Source organism: Alligator mississippiensis, chromosome 9, assembly GCF_030867095.1.
Source record: "Alligator mississippiensis isolate rAllMis1 chromosome 9, rAllMis1, whole genome shotgun sequence".
In the NCBI taxonomy this organism is placed as follows: Eukaryota; Metazoa; Chordata; order Crocodylia; family Alligatoridae; genus Alligator; species Alligator mississippiensis.
In genome coordinates, this window is record NC_081832.1 from 61,452,905 (window position 1) to 61,477,586 (window position 24,682).

General features: G+C 46.1%; 2 protein-coding genes across 7 annotated transcripts in view; both read left to right on the forward strand.

Annotated features, from left to right (window-relative positions):
- Positions 1 to 3,518, forward strand: part of STK10 (serine/threonine kinase 10) — a 79,675-nt gene extending 76,157 nt beyond the window's left edge. For all 3 annotated transcript variants that reach the window (XM_006270860.4, XM_059733517.1, XM_014597626.3), the window contains one exon: positions 66 to 3,518. In XM_006270860.4, the coding sequence (XP_006270922.1) occupies positions 66 to 206 (141 nt within the window). In that variant the 3' untranslated portion in view covers positions 207 to 3,518. The remainder of the gene's footprint in view (positions 1 to 65) is intronic.
- A 17,584-nt stretch (positions 3,519 to 21,102) lies between these two features.
- The window catches only part of SH3PXD2B (SH3 and PX domains 2B), a 123,720-nt gene continuing 120,140 nt past the window's right edge, over positions 21,103 to 24,682 (forward strand). For 2 of the 4 annotated variants that reach the window (XM_014597552.3, XM_019478454.2), the window contains exon 1: positions 21,105 to 21,432. In XM_014597552.3, the coding sequence (XP_014453038.1) occupies positions 21,361 to 21,432 (72 nt within the window). In that variant the 5' untranslated portion in view covers positions 21,105 to 21,360. Of the gene's footprint in view, positions 21,433 to 24,682 lie in introns of all 4 variants that reach the window. The other 2 variants (XM_014597550.3, XM_014597551.3) reach the window with 2 other exon arrangements.

Sequence of the window (24,682 nt, forward strand, 5' to 3'; positions counted from 1 at the left end):
GTGTCAGTAGCAACAGCATACTTATGAATCCCACTCTTGTGTGTTTTCCTTTTTTTTGCATGAAGGCTCTGGAGGATGAGCTGAACCTGAAGAAGCATGAGCAGGAGATGTTCTTCAAAATGAGTGAGGAGGCAGATGGTCAAACCCCTGGATCCCCCAACAAACCTGCCAAATTTGTCCCATTCAGCTCTACTGGGTGCTCATAACATCTGGATCTGGGCAGACAAGCTAGCCAGCCAGCTGGCAGTCGATGTAACCTCATTGGCTATAGACAAGCAATCTGAAACTTTTGGGATCTTCTTGCCCACGCTGCAGTGTTTTCTCAGAACAAAATCCTCCTGTCCTGCTTGTTCTGTCTGAGATCAATATGACCTCCTGCCACTTGTCTTTCTGTGGGAAAGGTTGGATGGATTCAGAGCATCAGTAGTTTTCCCTGGTGCCAAGCTGGTCGACCTAAACAGCTGCAGCAAAGCTGTATGCCAGGAGACTGTGCCTAAAAGCATATTTATGCTATCTACTGAACTCTTCATCTTTTAGATGATCCTCGTGCTCAGGCTGCTACCAAACGAGTAAAGGCTGTAGACCAGAGAAGCACTTGGTTATTGAGCACTATTCAAGATGGTTAATATCCCTGTTCTTCATGGCTAGCCCTCCTTCCACTCTGTCAGAATAGTGACTGATCCACTCTTTATCAGCATACAATATTGTCTCATGCTGTCCCTGGTCTCCTGGATCCCTGAGGCCTGAAAGGTTTCAAAAGCTCACCTACCAAAAAAAAATTAATAAAAATATGGGAGGCAAAGGAAAGTCATCTCTGTTTACTATGGTCTTCATCTCCCTAGGCTGTTCCAACAAGACTCAGCAATACTTTTTCTCGAGGTTTAAAATGTGAGGGGACTTGGCTGGGCATTTCCTTTATTTATCCAGGTTATTAATGTTAAATGGCACAGCCCTCTCTCTGGGTCCTAGTGACTCTGGCACTCAGTACCCCTCCAGGAGCTTGAAGAACATGGTGATGAGGATTCAAATCCAGATCTCCCAAAAAGTAGTGTGTGGAGTATCGCTGCTAAGTTGCCAAGCCAGCCCAGGCTCTTGTCTGCTAAGAAAGGATGGGACTGTGCATTGAGAGAATCTGTGGTTTTATTCAGGTCTGCATATTGACACGGTGAAATATTATTGGTGGTAATCATTTTTTCTGTCTGGTGGTGACTGCTGATATGGCTCTTGGAGCTGCATGTATGATGGAGCTTTGGAAAGTGCTGTGCAGGTATGGGACAGGGAGATTACTCAGACTTCTGCAGTGCAAATTGCCTAATATGAAGCTTGGTTTGTAAAGAGTAATAAATCTGGCAAAGACCCATGCAGTTTAGCTCCTGAAACTAGTGCTCTGGGAAAGGAATATGCAAGTGATGGTTCCTACTGGCTTGTTGCAAAAGTAATGCCTAAGCTCCTTAAAATTGTTCACAATTTAGCTCAAGTTCTTCTCCTGGCTTTGTGCCTCGAGTCCTACAAAACTAGGTTGGCAGTTGTACTTCAGGTTCTGCCTACCTTCTCCCTCCACATGATGCTGTGGTGCATTCAATCTTTGGTCTGTCCTCACAATATGCTTTTTGGCCCCAGTAGGCTCTCTGGTTGCATTCAATTGTAAGTATGCTTTGCAGTAATGTCTGGCTGGAAGTTAAACTTCCCTAGCTTCTTTATCCTAGCCTAGACACTGTCAATCCACAGAAATCACCTGTGTATATGCAGACTATGGTCAGTCTTGTATTACTGTTCCAATTAGCAGAATAGCACCTGAATCTGATGTTTGTGATGCAGCCACCTTTCATCTTGGAGCTGCTTTGACCTGGCATAGAGAACAGGGAACTTGCTATGTAGCCTCCTTTTCCTTATGTGACTACCTGATCACAGAACAGCATATAGTCACAGTTAGCTGTTTCTTTTTCCATTGGTTTATGGGCTGAATTATCTTTCTGCACATAGATCATACTTTCCAGTTTGGGGAGTCTTATTAGAAATATACCAGCATCTCCATCAAAGTGCTGCTCCGTCACCATCCCAGATCTCATGTGGTGTTTCAGGAGACTCATTAACTTTGCAGGAAACTAAGGCGGTGGTACCAGCTAGAAGAGATGTATGTTAGTTGTGAATCCTAAATACTTGGAAAGCTAAAAGACCTGGCAGCTTGAAGTTCTTAAGCACTTTTTTAGCAATTTGGAGTAAATTTATTATCTGTTTAAAATTATTTTTAAAATTCTAATTTCCTGAAAATGTTCAGGGCTGTGTCCACTTGGCCATTCAGTGATCCCTCTGAATTTAAGGTATTAATGTTTTATTATTTGGCACACAGTAGCTCAGACAGGCTTACCTGGGCAGTCAGCCATAGGTAGTGAAAGCTTAACTGATACATCAAATGGAAAAGTAATGCAAACAGAGAAAATGCATAATTGATTGTACTGTCTCAAAATGCTCTCTGTTGTAAGATCTGGAAGACCTCCTTTTTTTTTTTTTTTTTTTTTTAATAGACCACCTGGGATCTTTTCAATAATAGCTAATTCCCCCATATACATATTAACTGTCCTGTCTCCATAAGTATTGGCTCTACTTTCATGAGACATCCTGATGTCATTCTGGGAGCTCATGTGGGAATGAATGAGGGTGGTTGTTCTTCAAATGGAGGGTTGGCTCGAACCTTCAGATAGTGTTAGAAATGAAGTGCTACAGCTCAGAGGCCAATTTTTCTTTCCAGCCCCACTGATGTAAGTCTGAGCAATCACTAATGTTAGACTCTAGTCTTTCTTTGACTTGTCCTGTGTATTTGCTCTGTGGATCATTGGAAGGATTTTCTCCAATATACATGCAAGAGATGGTTTCTGGCTTCTGTTCAGAAATGTATGGGGGAAGGTGCAATTGTGACCCCAGTAGTCTAGACAGATGCATCTCATAACTGTCAATGTGTAAGACAGACAGGGAATTATTCCTAACTGGGGTGCCAGTAGTATTTGTATGTTGTGCAGCAGTGAAGATGAGGACAATTTTTGTGGACTTGTTACTTCTTTTGGTAAACCAGTCCCTCATTCATCCAGTTAATCAAATTTCTTGCTGGAAACCTGTAACCTAATTGCTGATTTCTTAACAGGACAACCTTTTTTTGTTGTGTGCTATTTGTCTGACCCCAACTGGTAACTTAACAAAAGGGCAGAGGTGATGCCTAAGAGGAGGGCAATAATGCATGCCATGAAAATGTAAAGTTTAAAGGAGGCTTGGCTTTTTTCCTTGTTAAGGCAAGAAAGATCTTTCCCCTCCCCTCCCCCGCTCTCCTTTTGGAAGTAGCTTTTTTTCCTAAAGTAAATAAAACCAACTTATTTTCACATGGGGATGGGGAGAGAATTTTTGTCTTTTTAATTCATCTTTGAATGAAAGATTTTTTTTGAAAATATTTTGTAAAATGTCTTTAGTGGTGCAGCCACTAAAATGTAAATAATTATTCTAATAAAGTAACTAAGTGATACACTGGGTATGAATCTAATGTTTTGTGTAGTCATTGAACTTTGCTTCTTAGTGGCACAGTTTTAGTTTTGGTGTTTGTATCGAGAGCGGGTAGCTGGGTGGAAAAAGTTCTGATGCCTGTGCTAGGATATTAGCCTTGCAAAGCCGGGCACTTGTTCTCTGAGAGGACCAAGTTACACCCAAATGTTTTTTTGTGCTGATAGGATCTTTGCAAGTAAAATAGCTCTGCTCTCTGGCAGCTTGCTGTTCCAGCCTGGAATTCTTTGAAAGTCCTTGTTCCTGTAAAAATAGTTGAAGGGTGACGCTGTTTGGCAGAGGGGGGAATTGCATCTTAAGCAGGACCTTTTATTATGTCTTGAATGCATCAGTAATAGTGCTTAGCCTTTTTATAGCACCTTCTATCCAAGCAGCTCAAACACGTCATATCTGTGTGAATTGCCGTCTTGAAAACTATTAAGTCTCCGAGACACAGAGGCTAAGTCATTAATCCAGAATCACAGAGCTGGAAATAGAACCTGTGTAGACAGATTCCTAGTCACGTGCCTTTAACCACTGGATGATGCTCACTTTAGCCAGGAAGGACATGAACCATGGAAACATGTTATACAGTGGTATTAACCCTACTTTATCCCTATAGGAAATACTTTGACTCTGCATCCTTTGCCTTTTTCATGTCAGAATAGCATCAACTTAAGTCATCCCATGATTAACAGCTAAGTCTTTTTCTTCTTGGACTTACAGTGGTCAGATTAACTTTCCCCACCCCACCCCTTCTTAAACATCAGAACTTCACATGCTATTTTTCAGTCCTACAGTGCCCCAGTGGGATGGTTTTATTGCAGATGTTAGGCATTGGCCCCATCTCATGTGCCAGTCCTTTTGAAACTCTACATGAGAGGCTGAAGAAAAGAAGACCAGAGGTTACTACAGACTGCAACGGCAGTGCTGTGGTGGGAATGTAGGCAGGGACTTATGTAGGTGGGGTGGAGGGTGCATCTGCGCTGCCAAAACTGGAGATTCTGTTTCTCTGCCTGGCCAAGGAGAGCAGAACTTCCTCTCTTTACTCTTACATGCAACTCCTTTATTTGGTGGCGTAAAAAAACCAGCTCCAAAACTCCTCCACTTGTTTCAATCTACTTATAATTCCTAAACCCCAGAAGTGAAAAGCTAGGTGTGCCTATGGGGTGGAAGCTTGCTACCAATCTGTCAACTCCAGGTAGCAGCCTCAGTCTCCAAAAACATGCGACTGAAAGCTGGTTAGGTGACAAAATGTCAAAGTTTGCTGCTGAAATCTCTTCTGCTGAGCTGCAGAGACTAGAATCTGCAAATGTATAGCCCAACACAATCAGCTAATGGGTTTTTATACCAGCACCACATGGAGAAATGCCCAGTCAGCAATAGTGAGACAGCTTGGCTCCTTGCTTTCTCTAATAGAGATGCTGCCTGGAGGCAAACACTTCAGTAATGAGGTGGCAGATATCTAAAGAGAAAAACACTGTGCTTCCCCACAAGGGCTTAATATCTTATGGGAGGAAAGTGGATCAGCAATAATCTTCCTTGGCTTTCAAATTACCCCAGTGTGAAACAGAAGATCCCAGAATATGCTCATTCTTAAAATGTGCCTCCTTTACAAAGCCTGGGGGCAGACTTCAACATTGGGATAGACATCTTTTTATAAAAGTGGTGGCAAGATAATATGATATATTCCAAAAATATCCATCAACCTCTCTTTCAATGTCAAGCTAAAAACTAATCAGGCTCCTATGCAAAATGTTTTATTTTTACTACAGTACATTCAAATACAATGTAACCTTCCAGAAATGTATATACCTAAACTGTGAGTTGTCAGTGTTTCCTTTATCTTGTCATTATCTTCTCCCTGCCATGCATCATGTCAAATTTGAACTGTCAGCCCTTCAGAACAGCATCCAGGTCTCCTGTGAAGTCCATACTTTGTTCAAGCTGTTTATTAAATAACTCATGCTAAAAGGAAAGCAAAAGTAGGGCAGTCAGGGACAGTCAAGGTGTTGAGACTCCTGCCTAGCATATCTTAACACTTACGCAGTTTCTACCTCACCCTCGGCCATTTCTGAAGGACATCTGAAGATGAGCACTACTGCAGGCAGTTGCTGCTGAAAGAAATTGCATCTCCTTTGTGAACACCAAAGACTTTTACATTTACAGGTACTAGAAAATTAACCAGCTAAATTCCCAGACCTCCAACAAGCTGGTGCTCAAGTTGGGTCCAATCCTTGCACAAAGGCCTTCTCCAAAACATCCTGAAATATGCCTGTGTCTCTGTGCCCCATGGGAATTGCTGTTCGGCGATGTAAGGCCCTCCCTTTGCTCCCTGAGTCGTGGAAGCAGTGCCTCTTTCATCTTAACGACACAACTTTAGTGGCTGTGATTATAAGGAAGCCCATAAGACAGTGAGTCTCCACTGGGGTCCCACTAGATCCTTTGAAGGGTGGCATGAGGTATAAAAAGATAAAGCAGGCTCAGGATCTTGATTGCCTAGCCATTCCCCCTCCCCTGCTGCTTGGTCCTACGGCAAGGAAGGTAAGCAGCATATTAAATTGGCTTCTGAAATGGGATGCTGCTCACTTCAAGGTTATGGAGGGGTGCCTGGAGCTCAAATGGTTGAGAACCACTATGCCATAAGCATAAGTTGCAGAGGCTGTTTGGATAATACTCGCATTTCTTCCATTTGCCCACCAGATGGTACCCACACTAAAATATCACACAATAAAACTTTACATCTCCAGATCTAGCCTTTTAATTCATATTGTATGAAAATATGCACAACTAGCATTGATCAAGTGTGATGATGAAACCCTGGTCAACAACTGACTTTTTAAACTAGTATCTTAACCTTTTAATGAAATAAAAATAAATAAATAAAACATCCTGCTTTATTTGCCTTTCCCTGTTGCTTCTCACATCTCTTAAGAGTTTCTCATATTTTCCTTCTCCGTTATTTTTGTTGTGAATTTGAACTGGCAACTGATTTTTCTCATCTGAGAGTGGTGACTGTTGGAGCCATCCAGGCTGTTTCTATACCGGTGGTGGGCAAAATGCGGCTCAGGGGCCGGATGCAGCCCGCCAGGCCATTCTGTCCAGCCCGTGGGGACCCTAAAAAATTTAGAAAATTAATATTCATCTGCCCTGGACTGCCTGTCATGTGGCCCTTGATGGCTTGCCAAAACTCAGTAAGCGGCCCTCTGCCCAAAATAATTGCCCACCTCTGTTTTATACTGTTTCCTGCCTTGTGATCTCCTTCAACACTGGCATCATGACTCTGCCCATTTCTCTCATTCTCATCTGCCAGTCAGTTGTACCCAATGTCTACACAGAGTCAATATAGTGGAAATTGGCCCTGTTGGCTTTAGGCCTGGTCCTGTCCCACCTGATAACTTCACTTCTTAGAGGGATATGTGCACAACACTTCCTGAGAGCAGACCATTGGTATTCTCCAGGAATATGTTGGAATCCAGTTCCTTTTGTATGGCATAATCATTGTTCTATTGCAAGCTTACTCAAAAAATCACTACCTCAGATACTGGTGCAATAGTTTAATTTAGGCTGGTATTTTGGTGGGTAGAGGAGGAAGAGAGCTGTTAGATTCTACAAATAAACTGCTGGAATCACTAGAATAGTGGATGGAAGTCTGTGTGCCTTGCAACACAGACTACCTGCATTCCTCTTCCACTGCAGTTTAGAATCAAATCTGCAGTACTGCACTCCCAGTCCAACCAAAAGACCATAGGGAAAAAAAGGCTGCATTGTCTTTTACAGTTGGAACCTACTTACAATAAAGGGAAAGATCATTTGCCACTTTCCTATTGTATTAAGCATTTTATAAAGTATTTTTCATCTTAACTTCAATTTGTGTAACTGATTGTTAGAGGAGAGTGTACACAGACCAGGGAGATCTGGAGTTTTAAATCTTATATTTTGTGTAGCAGGTGACCTGCCCTAGGGAGCAGCAGCCTTTCTGTACAATTCTGAGATGTGCTGTTTGCTCCTAGGCTAAAAAAACCCCAGAGGGCTTATTTTAATACCAGGCTTATTTTCCCAGAGGTTGACTCATCAGAACAGACTGGGACAATCATTTACACACACAGGTTGAATGGCAATTTCCTCACATTAGCCTGGCTTGTCCCAGGGCAAAGTATTAATTCAGATGGGTCACAGGGACAAGGTTCTTGTACATTTGTAAGATCGCAGGATAACATTCTTTGTCTTGGAGTAAACCAGTCTCTCTTTTGCCCTGGAGTCTGAATGGTGATGTTACTGTAATATCACAGCTACTCATGGAGATGTACAAAGAGGGACTTAACACCTCGGCACAGGATTCCTGGGTTCTACCTATGCTTGTGTCTCAATTTCCCCACTCATCTCAAAGTGCAATGCTTGCCTACTTTGCAACAGGACTAGGAGGAATAACTAGCAAATGAGTTGTGCCATATAGCACTGAAGTGTTTCAAGACTGCCATGCAGAGCAGCTTCTCCTCTGTTCCTTGTATTCCAGAGAGAAAGTTGGGCCATTTTAAACAATGGTGCTTTTAACAAGCACTGAGCTGTAACATGTACTAGCTTAAAGACTAGCTTGAATCAAATAAATGTGGGGTTTTACTTGCACCTCAGCACAAAGTTTTCCTCTCTTTCAATGCTCATCAAAACGACTTTTTCAACTCAGTCTTCATGGGCAGGACAGCTCCCAGACTACTCCACTGAGCAGCACAGTTTGGGGAGGAGGTGAGCAGCCAACAGTGGCAAAAGAAAAGGCTAGGGACTGTTTAGAAAAGCTGGATGTGTACAAGTCCTTGGGGCTAGATAGGAGGCATGCAAGAGTGCTGAAGGAGTTGGCTGATGAGATTGCAGAGCCACTGGCCATCATCTTTGAAAAGTCATGGTGATCAGGAGAGGTCCCAGATGATTGGAAAAGGGCAAATATAGTGCCCATATTTAAGAAAGGGAAAAAGAAGGATCCAGGGAATTATGGACCTGTCAGCCTCGCCTCAGTCACTGGAAAAAACATGGAGCAGATCCTCAAGGAATCCATTTCTAAGCACTTGGAGGAGAACAAGGTGATTAGGAACAGCCAGTATGGATTCACCAAGGGCAAGTCATGCCTGACCAACCTGAATGCCTTCTATGATGAGATGACTGGCTCTGTGGATGTGGGGAGACCAGTGGATGTGGTGTACCTTGATTTTAGCAAGGCTTTTGATTTGGTCTCCCACAGTATTCTCTCAGGCAAGCTAAGGAAGTACAGGTTGGATGAATGGACTGTGAGGTTGATAGAAAACTGGCTGGAACATTAGGCTCAGAGAGTAGTAATCAATGGCTCAGTGTCTAGTTGGCAGCCAGTATCAAGTTGAGTGCCCCAGGGGTCAGTCCTGGGACTGGCTTTGTTCAATGTCTTCATCAATAGCCTAGAAGATGACATAGAGTGCCCCCTCAGCAAGTTTGCAGATGACACCAAGCTGGGGAGATTAGTAGATATGCTGGAGGGTAGGGCTAGGATTCAGAGTGATGTAGACAAATTGGAAGATTGGGCCAAAAACATCTCATGGACAAGGGCAAAGGCCTGCACTTAGAACAATCCCACAAACTAGAGGTGCACCAATACATTGGTCCAACATCAGATCAGCACTGATATAAAAATTGTCTGTATCGAAAATTGGCCTGATATAGTCAATAATTTGGCTAAGTGGCCTATGCATGTGCATAGCCATAGCGCAGCACCTAGGCAGTGAGGAGCACAGCCCAGCAGCTTGGAGACTTGCGTGCAGCTGGTAAGTCTGGTGTGGTGGTAGGGGAGGGGGAAGGGAGGTGGCATGGGGGGACACATCAAGGCCTGCAAGGTGAGGGAGGGAGTGGGGCTGGGGCTGGGGCTGCCACAGGGGCAGGCACTGCACAGCCGGGGAAGGGTAAGCACAGCATACAGCCGCGGCTCATCCGGGGGATGCAGGCAAGGAGAGGGGGTGGCTCCCACCGCTGCACACCGCTTATCTGGTGGCTGTCCAGTGGCTTGTCCACTCATCCAAGAGGGCATGAGGAAGGCGTGTGCCCCCAGATCTGTGCAGGGCTCTTCCCAGTGGAGGCTGGGCTGGACTGTGCTCAGGGTAAGTTGGGGGGGCTACAGTGAATTTTGGGGTTGCTGCAGCTCCCTCCAAGTGTTGCTGCTGCCCACCCTGAGCGTAGCCCAGCCCCCACCAGGAAGAGCCTGGTGCCACCCCAGTCCCAGCCTGCAGCAGCAGCCGCCCCACCCCATGTAGATCCAGGAGGCACATGACCTGCCCCCATGTCCTCCTGGGGTGCGTATAGCAGTGGGAGCTGTCCTCCCCTCCCCACACCTCCCAAACGAGTCGCGGCTCCATCACATGCCCTGCCCCGCCCTGACTGGGCCCCAGCCCCACTCCCTCCCTCACGGCAGGGGTCTCGATCTGCTCCCCCCCATGCCCCTTCCCTTTCCCCTCTCCTTCCACCAGGGACTTACCGGCTAGACACTGCTCTTCAAGCTACCGGGCTGTTATAGGAGATTTCATAGATTTCACAGATTTCATAGACATTAGGGCTGGAAGGGACCTCGGAAGATCATCGAGTCCAGCCCCCCTGCCCCAGGGGCAGGAAGTCAGCTGGGGTCATAGGATCCCAGCAAGATAAGCATCCAATTTTCTCTTGAAAGCGTTCAAAGTAAGTGCTTGAACCACCTCCAGTGGTAGACTATTCCAGACCTTGGGGGCTCGGATAGTAAAGAAATTCTTCCTTATGTCCAGCCTGAAACAGTCTTGCAGGAGGTTACAACCGTTCGACCTTGTTGTCCCTCGGGGCGCTCTGGTGAACAAACATCCCAACGGACAACAAGGTCAAATGGTTATAATTGAATCAGTATCAGCTAATATGCCTCCTTAAAAATTGGCTATCAGTATCGGCTCCACAAATCTCTATTGGTGCACCCTTACCATGCACCAGTACAGGCTGGGGGCTGACTGGCTGGGCAGCAGTTCTGCAGAGAAGGACCTGGGGGTTACACTGGACAACAAGCTGAATATGAGCCAACAGTGTGCCCTTGTTGCGAAGAAGGCTAACGGCATACTGGGCTGCATTAGTAGGTGTGTTGTGAACAGGTCAAGGGAAGTGATTATTCCCCTCTATTCAGCACTGGTGAGACCACACTGGAGTCCTGTGTTCAGTGTTGGGCCCCCCCACTCAGTACTGTAGCAAGGAAGTTTGGCACCCAGGGCAAGCCCACAGCAACAGCCCACCCTCGCCCCACGCACAGATACAGAGGGCACGTGCCCACCATGCTTGCCCAGGAGTGCACGCAGTGGTGGGAGTCAGCCTCCCCCCATACCGATACCCCCTCACAAACATGCCACTCACAGCTCCATCCATGCCCTGCCCCAGTATCTGTTGGTGCCCCTTCACACCAGTGCCTGGGGTGGTTGCCCCATTTACCCCCCTCCCCTGCTACAGTACTGCCCCCACTACAGAAAGGAAGTGGACTGTCACAGAGTGCTAAGGTGAACCTGCTCCTTTAAGAGCAAAAGCAGCCCAGCTAGAGAGCCCTGGGAGCAAGGCAGAGCTCCCCAGCTGTAGGTTGCCTGAGCAGCAGGCTAATGAGGAAATTAGCTGGCACCTGCACATGGTCAGCTGACTGGAAGGAGGCAGGGCCCTGGGCGTGCACAAGGCCCAGGGCTAGGGCTAGCAGGGCTGCATTCTTTGGCACTCACCAGGAGGAGCAACTTTTGCGTGAAAGAGCTGTCTGGGGGATGTTTGGTTGCCTGATCTGCTGCTTGCAAGATTAATAGGGCTCCAGGAGCTCATGAGGACCTGGGGCTAGGAGGCACACAATACTGAGGGAGAAGGTTGCTTTTTTAAAGGGGCAGAGTGTGGCTTCCACTGTTGTTATATTGTAGCCCAGGGGCTTGTCTTTATGTTGTTATTTGTACCTGTAGACCAGGATGAGGCTAATATGGGAGGCCTCACTGGGACATGCTATTGTGTAGAGCCCCAGTGCCAGAGGGGCACAGCTATGGAGGCGCAGTGCGCCCAGTGCCAGAGGGTGCAGAGAACCCCAGCAATGACAGGAGGCTGAGTTAGGCCAAGACCTCATCAAAAGGGCAATACTTAAATGCCACTTGCAAGGCATGGAGTTTGGTAAAGGCTTAAATGCCCGCTGCAAGACATGGAGGGGAGGTTTTGGAGCTGTGCATCTAGCCCATAAGGCTCAGGGTGTTTTGTGAGGCACCGACTCAGAGCAGGACCTAGCAAGGGATCCAGAAACGCACAGGGTCCAGGGGAGTTAAAAAAGGACTGTGGCCGCACGGAAACTCATTGGCAGCCTCCTTACTTATCTTAACCAACAATATATGGCAGACAAGACTAGAAGGAGCCCACAGGGTGAAGCTGGCATAGTCATGGAGCCCTAAAGGCATCACAGGCATCCCTGGGGACCCTGTGCCATGGCACAGACAAACTGGACAGAGTCCAGCAGCAGGCAACAGAAATGGTTCGGGGGCTGGGGCACAAGACTTCTGAGACGAGGCTGAGGGAACTGAGCTTATTTAGTCTAGAGAAGAGAAGACTGTGAGGGGATTTAATAGCAGCCTTCAACTACCTGAAGTGGGGTTTGAAAGAGGATGAAGCTAGCCTGTTCTCAGTGGGGGCAGATGACAGCACAGGGTCTCAAGTTGCAGCAAGGGAAGTTTAGGTTAGATATTGGGAAAAATTTTCTCACTAGAAGTGTACTGGGTAAAACACTGAAACAGGTTACACAGAGGTGTTGTGGACACTCCATCCTTGGAGGTTTTTAAGACTATCTAGACCAGAGCTTTCCAAACTTTTCATGTTGGTGACACACTTTTTAGACATGCATCATTTCGCGACACAGTAATTCAGTTCCGGGGGAGGGGCCAAGGGAAGCAGACGCGAGTAAGGGAGCTCCGCGGTGCCCTTCCACAAAATTTTCTGCATTTCGCGCAACACACCTACACACTGCCGCCGACACACTAATGTGTCGCAGCACACAGTTTGGAAAGCTCTGATCTAGACAAAGCTTTGGCTGGGATGATCTAGTTGGGGATGGTCCTGCTTTGAGCAAGGGTTTGGACAAGATGACCTCCTGAGGTCCCTTCCAGTCCTAACTTTCTATGATTCTATGACTGCTATCCAAGTCCTGTCCTGTGCTTAGGGAAGAAAAGGCCAGCATGAATTTCCTTATCAAATGCTTGGTGGTTTATTTAATAGTTACCAAAGAGCAGTAGAGATCAGACCAGTATTACATAACCAGCTTCAAGCTACTCTCCTTCTAATTTAGTTAGCAAGCAAAGCTGGTCAACACCTGTCTTCAGGTTAAGCAGCACTTGTCTAAACTAGCAGCTCCAGTTGTGATAGTCTTCCATCTGGTGTTTGTTCCTAGGTCCTTATTGCCAATCCAAATGCTGCAGGTGTCCCTGTTCGATTGAACCGATGTGGAATGGAACGGACTCCTCGAATTAACCCTTTAAGGTTCATTGTACCACCGAATTGACAACTGCTTCATGCTGAGACTAACCACTGCTGTGTGGCAACACTGATATTTAAGTGTCCTATCAATCTTTTGCAATCTCTTGGCCTCCTGCCAGTGTTTACCGTCCCTGAAGTGGTGTGCTGGAGTTGGTTTATGATGGAGGAGGTAGATCATGCAGGAGTTAATTTTAACAAGCTCTTATATAAATAAGCATTACTTACCTTAATTAATCAAAATAATAAACTGCAGCATCTGTCTGGGTATTTGGAGGAAAGCTAGCCAAAGAAAGCCCCACAGTAGAGACCTGCAAAAGTGTGCATCCAGGAATGGTGGAAGGGGCTGAGGAACATGTTAGCGCTCAGCAATCCAACTACCCCATTGCCTGAGCAGGTAGGTGATGGCAGGCAGAAGGAGCCTGGGTCAAACATCATGTTGAAACGTTTCTTTTTGTCTTCTGTTCCGTACAGTCTCGTGTGTGGATGGCTGTGGAATTGAAGAGTCGGGCTGTCAGCACAGAAGTGAAAGAGGCTTTTGTGTCCTTCCAGGAAGGGAGAAGATGAAAAGAGCAGTCCTCCCCCTTGCGTCTCCATTCTTAAACAGTGCTCTTTTTATGATTCTCTGGGCCATCTCATGCTTGTAAATGAGGTCTTCCCTTAGCCAGGAGGGTCTCTGCCATATAGGTTCAGAACCTGTTTTCTCTCTGCCCCTACCTTTCATCAGGTTCTGACTGGCAACCTTCATAGGGCAGCTGTCTTCACTGGAGACTGTTTTAATGGGAGTGGGTTAGTGCTAATGGGTTGGCTTTCTGATGGCTGAGTCTGCATAGAGTGGACTGGGGGGCTGAATCTACTTCAGGGGTAATTGGTGTTTTGCTAGTTAGAGGAGGGGGAAAGAGCTGGGGTAAGAGTCCCATGGCTGTATCCAGCAGTACCTGGCTGGCCCTGCTGCCCCTCTCCAAAAACACTTCTAGCCATGGAAATGGAGCAGTGGTTCTCAAACTGTAGCATCAAGGCATCCCTTGGAAAATGCCAGCTCTTTGTTTTCATTCATTTCCTGACTACTGAAAAATAATAGAGCAATTCTTCTGTTGCAAAGAACTCAGAAAAAAAATCCCACAAAGGGCCAGGATGTTTTTGATCCTATACATTTCAACTTGAAATCTCTGGGTTTATCTTTTGAATTATGTACAAGTGTTTGCACACCTAACAATATAAAGTTGTATAGCACCCTGAGGCACCCTTAAAAGGATCTTGTGGCACCCCAAAATGCTGCAATACCCTGGTTGAGAATCACTAATTGGATTAAAGTCCTGCACTAGAGTTTGTCCTTGGCAGCTACAACTATTCAGTGATTTGTGTGCACACACAAACAGGACTACTCTATTCAGAAGTGCTAAACCTACAAGCTAGCCCATTGGACTCATGTGCATCCTGAGAGGAATTAATTTTGAGGGACAGGCCCTCATGGTACTTATTTAATACAGCTGAAGAAAACAAAGGTCCTGCCTGGGTAACAACTTTGTGCAGGGTGAAATGGTGTTTAAACAATCGGTTTCCTTCCCCCCCGTGTACTTTATTCATTGGTGATAAGTGAGGCAGCAGGTAGAGGCTGCGGGAAAGCTCTATATGACTCATGCTGACAAGACAGTGTAACACGTTGAGGTTTTATGGTGTCTCTAGCAGCTACCCAAGGTGCAGACAGAAGTGACAATTTTTGCCCAATCTGACCCCTGGAAGTGCTCTACAGCTGTGACCAAGCAGAAGTGCACGGCTGCAAAGCACTTTAAAAGGCTTGTAAAATCCTGTAAAAATCGGAACCCTTTTTGAATGAGGGCTCAGATGAGGAAGTTTAAAAAAAAAAAAAATAGCATCTTCAGTAACTTGTCTGCTGGCCTCCCAGCCTCAGAGCTGTTTTCAGAAAGAGACGGTGGAAAGGGAGTGGAGGGAGTTCAGTCTGGGGCTTTTTCAACTGGTGCTGGAGGATGGGGCAGGTGGATAGGAGCCCCCCTGAGTTGTGGGGGCTCCAATCCATCCTCCCCACCCCCCGGCACCGGTTGGCAAACCCCTAGAGTGAGCTCCCTCTGCTCCTTTTCCCCCCTCCCATTTTGAAAACGGCACAAACATGCACGTGGCCAGGAATACGGACCCAGGCAGCGACGGAGAGAAGCTCCCCCAGCTGCCTGCAGGTAAGTACGCACATTGGGGCCCCCACAGTGAGGGAGGGAGTGGGGCAGGGTTGGTGGCTGGGACTGGGGATGCTGCCCAGCCAGGGCAATGCGTGGGGCCTAGGGCAGGAATGTGAGGCCGCGGGGCCCAGCTGGGGAGTTAGAGGGAGCCACAAGTGGCTCTTCTAGGGGGCAGGGGGGGAGAGCAGCTCCCACCGCTGAGCACACTCCCTCCCTTGCTGACCTCAGGATTGCTGTTCTTAGGCAGCAAAAATTACAAAAACCAGTTTGAATGGGAACTTGTGGAACAAGAAATCACCGACAGACTGGATTGTCTTAAGTATGGTTTAAACAGGAACTGGGGATTCTTACCCCATTACCTGGATTAGCTTTTGTGACCCCTTTGTTGCTATGGGTTCTTTCCTTGTTTGCTGCCCCCTTCCTCTCTTCCCCCTCTTTGCTCTTTCTCCTTTCCTACTTTTTGTATTCAAATCACTCACTCCACTTTATACACGGCTCTATGCTTTTCCTTTCACGGCATCTAATAAAGTGAGCTTGAGTTCACAAAAACTTACGCTCTAAATGTATCTTATTTAGTTCAGTTTTAAGGTACGTATCTACTTTCCAGGTCCATTCTTCACATTGTGTCCAAACCATCAGACAGCTTTCTTTTAATATTATCTTACAGCGCTATTTCTTGTCCTAGTCATTTCCTTATTGCCTCGCTATTTATTTTTTGCAGTCTGGAAACTCTCACTATTCTTCTCAGCCAACTCGCATGCAGTCAATATCTCTTGTTCATCAGTTTACTTTACATTCTAGTGTTCCAACCTGTACAACATTATTGGCAAGACAGTTAACTCGTATATACCAGTTTTTTCATTTTTATTGAACTGTTTAGCTTTCCAGATCTTGCAGTTATTTTTCTAAATGCAGCAGTAGCCAACATAATTCTTTTTTTTTCATCATCTTCACAATTCCAATTTTTTTAGTACTTGTTCTCCCACAATTTTTTTCTCTTTTTTTGTCTTTTTCTTTGATGTTTTTCTTCTCCTTTTCTTTGGCTGATATGGTTTTGTCTTCTGTACTGAATCTCAGCCTGAATTTTTTGCTTTCCTGGTTTACCTTATCAGTTATTCTCTGTAGATATTCCTTGGTCAGTGTTATGAAAAATATCTCCGTATATAAGGTTATTCAGCACCTATCCATGTATACTCCTCTTTCATCTCTGAGCCATTAACAGCTCTAGAAATAAAGTGAACAGAATTGGCAATAAAATATGTGAGCATCTCATTCCTGTTGTTGTTCTACATCCTTTTATCAGCTTCTCTTCTAAGAAGCCCCACTAGTTGACTTACTGAAGGTGATTTAATTGAGCTTGATCAACTCCTTACATATAACATACATTCTTAAAACCTAAGAAATTATACCACAAGCCTGTTTTGAAGCCTGTGAAATTACTAAGATGTGTTTGGTTGTGCTCAATTGTACTTAATGCAGGTCTGATCTGACCTATTCCTATGCAAGTTCTGTTTTCTTGTACCTGCTTACTGTCCCTCACAGTGCTTCCCCAGCACACTCAGTAAGATAGTATGCTCAGTTCTTGCAATCATTCCTGGTTCCTTTCTTAAAGTTTGTTACTTCTATGATTTTCATGCAAGCTGTGCTTGTTTTGTTTTCTTTTAAATCCTGTTACATTAAAGGCAATGCACCAGTTATTCATGTGCTACTGGAAGTGGGCAAGGAAATGTGGTACCATTTACTCCTCCTTTTTTGGGCCTTTTCTAATGAGCAATCTCTACTCCTCATTTTAAGAATTCCTGTATCTACTCTCCCTTGTACAAACTGCAAAGCTTCTCCTGGACTATTTCATCTGCTGTGTTCTGCTTACTGTCAAACCATTACTTATACCTTGTTTACCTAATTCCCAGTTTTTGGCCATGCATGTCTTTTACTGACAAAGTCTGCAAAGCTGTTATCCCACACATTTATTTTATCTTGTGATGCAGCATCTTTGTCACATGTATTTACATGTTCTTTATGCTTCAACGTATTGTTTAATTATCCAGTGGTTTCAGACTGTCTTTGCTTCCTAGTCTATAGTTCTGGTCAGCTTGTTGTACTTGCATCTCCTTTCTTCTTCTCCTTCAAGCACCTATGCTTGTTACTCAACTACAGCACTTCCTCTATTAACCATTTCAGTGTCTTAATTTTAATTTTGTAGCCCAATTGTTGTCTAGCCATTCTTCTAATCCTATTTTTATGCTGTTCGTGTATCTTTATTTCTTCTCTCATTATAGAACAGATACATTTCCAAGAGACTTTTTTATATTCTTTCCTACTATCTGGCTTTTTCAATTTTTCAAATTAAAAGATGTAAGTCTTTTAGGAATAAATGGATTTGTACTTATTATATTTATCTGAATATTTAAATATTAATGGTGTCATAGGAAGATTTCTGGAAAGGCAGCTTTGAGCACTCAACTGGCTGCTGGTTTTTCTCTACCATGATGACCTGCCACCATTCCTTCCAGAATTACCTTCTCAAAGTTATTGTCTTCCTTACAAAGTGAAGTGGCAAAAATAATACATTTGTGCTTGTTGATTTCTAACAAGCATCCATTTTTTCACATTAACAATTCTAACATAACTATTTGTTGCGGGGGTAATGGCATGTGGCGTTTTTTGTGCCATTCAAGAGTCTCCGCCAGCTTAAATGTCAAAGCCTTAATATTTCTCTTCTTGCTGGACTATTAATTCCTCAGAACTAACTTCCATAAGCTGCTATGGAAAAAATTCTGCTTCTCACCACTCATATCTTTTTACATTTCAAGCTGAAATATCCACATCCTTTCTTACTAAAGTTTAGAAAAGCTAAGCAAGTCATTTTTAGTCTACGTCCAGTTTCTTTGGGATATTAAAGAAATAATTTTATATATGACAACAGGTAACTGAATTTGCTCCCTTTAGAATTTAATATTTAACCATAGTGTGTATTTGCATCCTATTTTTATTATGCATTTCATTTTTAGCACATTCAGAGGCAGTTTTTACTGACTCCAGCATTTGTGACATTGTATAAGAGGTTGTAGCCAGTCTTGAACATGCTGATGACACTACATTTTTTTGCTAAGAGGAGATCTCTACACTATTCACTTTGTCACATTCTTCCAGGGCTCATCTCGTAACAGATTCTGGGTTCATGTTGAAAAAAAATGGGGACAGAATATACCTTTGGCACCTATTGCCCAAGGAACAAGTACTTGCAGTTGGCTGCTGCTCTTTGCTGCATGCATCCACATGCTGTTTCTTAATAGTGGAAATGTGAGTTCAATGAGATGCTTGTGAATCTTCATATTTCAACGGTATTCTTCAAAGATTCTCCAGTTCAAGTAGTGTCAAACTTTTTTAGTAGTCGGTGAAAACACGTGGTCAGTGGGTGATTGTGCTTCCTACATTCTTCATGGGTGTGATCGATGTTTGTGATGATTTGATTACGTGTACCTAATCCCGCTCTGAAATCAGCTTGTTGTAAGGGTTGCTCCTCTTATTGCTTTCCTCATGCAATCCTGGATTATAAAGAGCATAAGTTTGTTCATGGGTGGTATCAAGGAGATGGTATGACCTATGACTAACAAATCCTCATGTCCCTTTCATTTAAAAAAAGTCAAAATAGTGCATTGCCAAACAACACTACATGTACTCAGTCATCAACCACAAGTTCCATTAACGGCCTGAACCAGCAGGCATTTACTGAACAACAAGATCCTACAGGGTTCCATCTTGGCACTAACATGCCACTGATGCAATCGTGGAAATTTGGGTATGCAGATGAGCTCACGCTTGCCATTTGAGCAAGGGCTTAGACCCAACAGGATTACATCATCACAAGTGGTCTGAAGAAATTAGAAGAACAGTATAGATCATGAGACTGACCAGATCATCCAAAAAAAACAGAAAGGCATTCTTCTTTGTTTCATCTGAGAAACTTTCATGCAAAGAAGTGGTTGAATGTTACGTTGATCAGAGAGAACTTTCCAAAACATCTTGGAGTGATTCTGCATTTGCAGTCCTGCCTACTAACATCTAAGAAAGTAGATTGCATTGTCCTAGCCTTTATCTTGGCAGCAATCCTAAGTAGTTAAAACTAGGTGGGGAGCAGATAATTGCACCTTATAAAGAATGGTCTTGGCCTTGACCTTCTCAGTTTCTGAATATTTGAAGGCTCAAGGAGTTAGCAAATATGAACTCTGCTTGATGTATAATTGAATACTGCTATGAGAATCAGCACTGGAGTGCTGGAATTAACAGTGATAGTCTGGTTTAGGTCCCTGTTCTCCTGAATATCTTACCAGCATTCCTTCAAGTAGAAAATAGTATTAATGGGAGAATGTAAATGAACAGTAATGAACCCAGACTTGCCTATCCATGAAAATAATCCAAACCATGTGAGAGACCACCTGACATCCAAGAATCCCTTCCAGTTAGCATCCAAACCTAGGAGTATCTTGGGACCACTATTACAATATGATCCTCAGAAGTTGTAGGAAAACCATCAAGACTTGATCATGGAACCTACGGATCAACTACCTACTTTCACAGAGTCGCATAGCGTGAGTTGCACTGAACTTGAACTTTGTGTAGAATGGTTTGGATTGGGATGATCCTGCCTCAGGCAGGAGGTTGGACTAGATGACCTCTTGAGATCCCTTCCAGTTGTACTTCTCTATGATCCTTCATGATTCTATGAACCCCCGCAGAACGGCACGTGGGTGTTGCAGTCGCATACAACACAATGGACACCAGAGGACAGCCTGATTTGTGACTTCAGAGGAAGTGTTCAAACAATGGAGCATCTGCTGGACTGCCCTCCTGCCAGGATCATTTTCCGGGGAAACAGCTTCCTGCTGCCCATCGAAGCCACAAAGTGGACGATGAACTTGGATGTTGGCCTTTTAATGTTGCTTTTTGAGTTGGGATATGGGAGAAGACGGACTGGGCTGAGCACAGTTTAAGGCTGTTTCAAACTGTTTGCTGATGTGATCAACTTACAGCCCAGCTCCTGGAGACGCCAGGAGAATCTGAGGTGGGGATTTTTTCCCTTGCCCTAGTTTTGCAGAAGATGTAGGACTGGAAGCCCAGAACACCTGAAAGTACCTGGCATTTTATTTTAAAAGCTTAAGTCTTGAAAAAAATTTAAAAAAAAAAGACTACTTCGTGGCTTTCCGAGGACTGAGGTGGGCTGCAGGGACTAGTCAGGGGCAGATCTAAGGGGTTGCACTGGTGTACTTGCACCCACCCTTTGGATTCACCCAAAGTTTAAAGGCAAGTGCCTGGCAGGGGCAGCAGCATTTCCAGCTGGGCAGTGCTGAAGTTGTCAATTGACCTCCTGGCTCACTATCACCTACCTGCTCCCTTCTCCACGCTTCAGTCCACAGGTGTTAACTAACCATCCTGCTGAATCCTCCCGATCTTCTCCCTATCCACCTGTGCCCGTCCTGTGGGCTGCTGCCCGTCACCCGGCTCCTCGCTCCCACCCCGTGCATTGTTTAAAACTCACTCCCGTGAAGTTAGATTGGTTTTCCCTTCAGTCTGAAACTGAATAATACCTCCCTGCCCCCCGAGGGCAGCTCCTAGCTTCTTTCTAAGGGAGAGAAATGCGTGTTGTGTTTCCCTGTAGGGGATGCACCCCGCAACATGCTCGAGGGCCCTGGGGACGGCGCCAGGGCAGTGACGGCGTTGACGGGGAGCCCGCGCCAGCCGGGAGGTGCTCCTGCTTGTGCCGCGTCGGGCGCGGCTTGCGCGGGCTGCAGCCCTGTCGCGCGGGCGCCGCCGGGCGGAGGCGCGGTGGGACCCGGCCGCGGCGGCCGCTCCCCCGCGGCGGGGGTGCCCGGGGCCGCGCTCGTCGCCCTTTTAAGAGCGGGGCCGGGTCTGAGCGCATAACTCCGCTCCGTGCCCGGGCGGGGAGGAGCCCTCCGCCCGCAAACTCCGGAGCCGGGAGCGCAGGGAAAGGAAGAGGAAGCGCGGAGCGGAGGCGGCGGCTGCTGCTCCCTCGCCCGCGGCTGCGGGGCTTCGCGTCTCTGCCCGCCACCGGCGCCGCCTCCAGCCCCTGCGCCCGCGGCCCCAGGGACAGCGCCCGGCCCGCGGGCTGCCCAGGCACGGAGCCATGCCCCGCAGGAGCCTCGTGGAGGTGAAGGTGCTGGACGTGCAGAAGAGGCGGGTCCCCAACAAGCACTACGTGAGTGCCTGCTGCTGCCCCGGCCCCGGCCCCTACACACACCGCACGCGCACCCTCTTCACACCTCGGCTCAGAGCAATCCCCCCTAGACACACATACACACAACCCTTCACATCTGGGCTCAGAGCAGCCCCCCTCCCCCCCCCCCCCCACACACACTTTCACATCTGGGCTCAGAGCAGCACCCCTTGTGCGCACACGCACGCACACCCTTCACATCTGCTGGCTGGACTGCCATGCACACCCCTGTCCAGGCAGGGCAAGGTCTAAGGCAATGCTGGCTGCCTCGGGAGTCTGTCTGGCACAGGGGGCAAAGCCGTGCCTTCCTCTCCCCGGGATCTGGGCAGCTTGGCAAGTTGAACTCTGGGGCTGCTTGAGCCTCCCTTCCTTATTCACCTCGTGCACATCAGATTCCCAGTGAAGGACGGGCAGCTGCGCTAATCTCTCCCAGAGGCCAGGGTTTTTGTGGGGGATCTCTTGTATTGGACTGACCACAGGCTGGACCAGCCTGTGATGGTATTTACTGGAGAGCCTTGTGCTAGTTGGAAGTTGGGGAGTTGCTCCTCTAATTGTCTTGTTCAGCTCGTGTTTTTCTGGTGCAGCCCTGGGCTCTCCACCCCGTGTCTCTGAGGGGGTCTCTCAGCTCTTCCAGTGCAAGGCAGGCGCTCCTCAGATCACTCTCGGATGTGCTAACCTCTGATGCTCTCAGAGCAGCTTTTGTTGCTATTTCTAGGGATAGAGGTAAAACAGTTTGTGGGCAGGTGGAGCACATGAGGAATTTTCTTTCTTTCCCTTTGTTCCTGTTGCCTCAACTAAACAAAGGCAGGGCACTTGGCACTTCTTCTCTGGGGCCTGGGGCCTGGCCCCTCTGTGGCTGGAAGGGGAAGGCATTACTGCTCGCTCTCAACAGGGACCTCTTCTCTGAGAAGTTTGCCTCCTTGATTCCCACAGTGCTGGGCCAGCCTGGGAGGAGGCGATGTCTGGCACAGGATTGGAGTAATTGATCTTTGTGCTAAGTTTTTGGTTTTTTGTTGTTTTTTTTTTTTCCCCCAGCCAATTCAGCAGCCTCAGCATTGGGTTTAGTGGTCCTACTCTTAGTCGTCAGGCTGGTACCTACGAGATGCTAGAACAAAAAGGCACATCTGGCCACATTTCTCTTGACTGAAGGGGACAAAGGCAGGGCATCCTCTAGAATCATACTTGTCTTAGTGCAGCACTGGGCTGTTGCAGGGCGTCTGGGTCTGTTCATAGCACTTAAAGCTGTCAGAGTCTATCCGGAGAGCAGCTTGATTGGGACGCTTGCAATCTAGGTCCTGCATCATGTCATCCCTGTTGAAACGGGACATGCCTCCTAGTTGCTCCCTGCAGAACTCTTGCTCTTTCACTCTAGTATTATCTCCTGCTCATTTAACTAATATATATATATGGAACTCTTTAATTTAGCTTGAAACATAGGTGATGATGAAGGACATCCTTAAACAGCATGATATCCAACCCCTCAGGAGTGTTCAGGGCAGTGACTAACACAGGGGAAGGTAGGAACAGGTGAGGGGATCTGCACAGGGAGGGAGGTATTGGCACAACTACCAGCCTCCTGTATAAGGGGCAGCATGAAGGAGAGTGAGGAGACAGGATGCAGAGAAGAAAAAGGAGTGAAGGGGACGATGGGATGAAAGGAGAGCATAATATGGCTTTTCTAGCTTCTTGTGTGTTGTGTAGTGTCGTGTGTGGGGGGGGGGGGTAGATTGCGTGTCTTTGTGGCACCTCTGTCCAAGATGAACTTCCTGGGTGGACCCCTATTTTTAGACTTAGTCTGTGAATTTTTTTTGTTCTCCTTCACCAGCTGCCAGCCAATGCACGTACTTGAGCTCTGCATGTCTGCAGGGGCTTGCTTCGCCAGTCACACTCTTACTTCCTCTTTTGTAATGCCCGATTCATACAGTTTTCAATGACATCTCCGCAGTGCTGAATCTTAGAACATGCTTGATAAACTACGTGCTCTTTGGTGCCAGAAGCATCTCTCTCTCTCTTGTGCCTTGTACAAGGTTGTGCCTATCTGTACTTAACTAAAGAGCATGAATGACTTCCGCTTTCTGATGTTTTATTTGAGAAGAGAGGATGTAACATCTTCATCTTTGTCTATCCAGCATTAACCACTGCTGGAGCCAGGATGCTGGACAAACTCCAATCTGCTGTGGAAAACCTCTGTAATGCATAATATCTATAATAAAGGGCTAGGCACACCCTTAACAGACAAAGACACAGTCAACGTAATCAGGTAGCTCCAACATTTGTGATTCACAATATTCAGTTCCTCTATGCAGCAAGAACAGTAGAAAGATACCCACTTGGCTCTTGGTGCAAGATAACTCTGGAGTCCAGGTTTCAGCTGCTACTGTTTTATGAGACCAATGGGCCAGTGCTGACAGCATTTAAAATCCATCAGGGCAGCTGGGGTGGAGGACTCCCTGGCCTGTTGCTCTTCAAACTGGGACAATCCTATCTTCTGGCTAGAGACTGAGGTGTTTGATAGAAACCTGTTGCAGCTGGTCTAAGGGTTGTTGCCCTCAGTATGTTGCAATGTGAGCACTTAATTTATATTTCAGTGCCCTTCAGAGAGATCACAACTCACTGGATCAGACTGGGGAAAAAAGCTGGAGGGTTCTGTCTTGGATTTTTCTTTTAGCTGACCTAATATACATTTGCACAATCTCCCAGTTATTATCTGTGGGCACTTCATGATAAAGCCTTGAAAGATGATACAGTTAATAAAAATAAAACACTTTTCTCCTCTGCATAACCTTAAAACAGGGCATTCCACTGACATACTGTTTGTACACTGTGCAATGCATCCTCTCTGGGCTGCAAGGCTAGGAGTCTTTGGCTCTGATATAGGTGACTGTGATCCTCTTTCACTATAGCGCATTATAATGACTGAGATTTATCACCCTGAGTTCTTGGAAGAAAGAGGCTTCCGTTTTAAAACAAAACAAAAAAAAAAAAAAAAAGGAAGCCTTTCTAGGTTGCTCTGTCTGTGGTTTGTTGGCTCAGCTATTTAGTGGCAGTGAGCAAAAGGCAAGTGGAAACTAGTAGTCCGGGATGGCCACATGCAGGTCAGCTCTTGCCTTGCATTTCAGTTGTGCAGGCCCAAGCTTTGCCTTCCCTACCCTAATTTTGCAAGCCTCTTCCCTCCTGCCTTTTCCTTGCTCTGTTTGCTCATCTTACTTAGATTATGCATCAGACCTGGAAA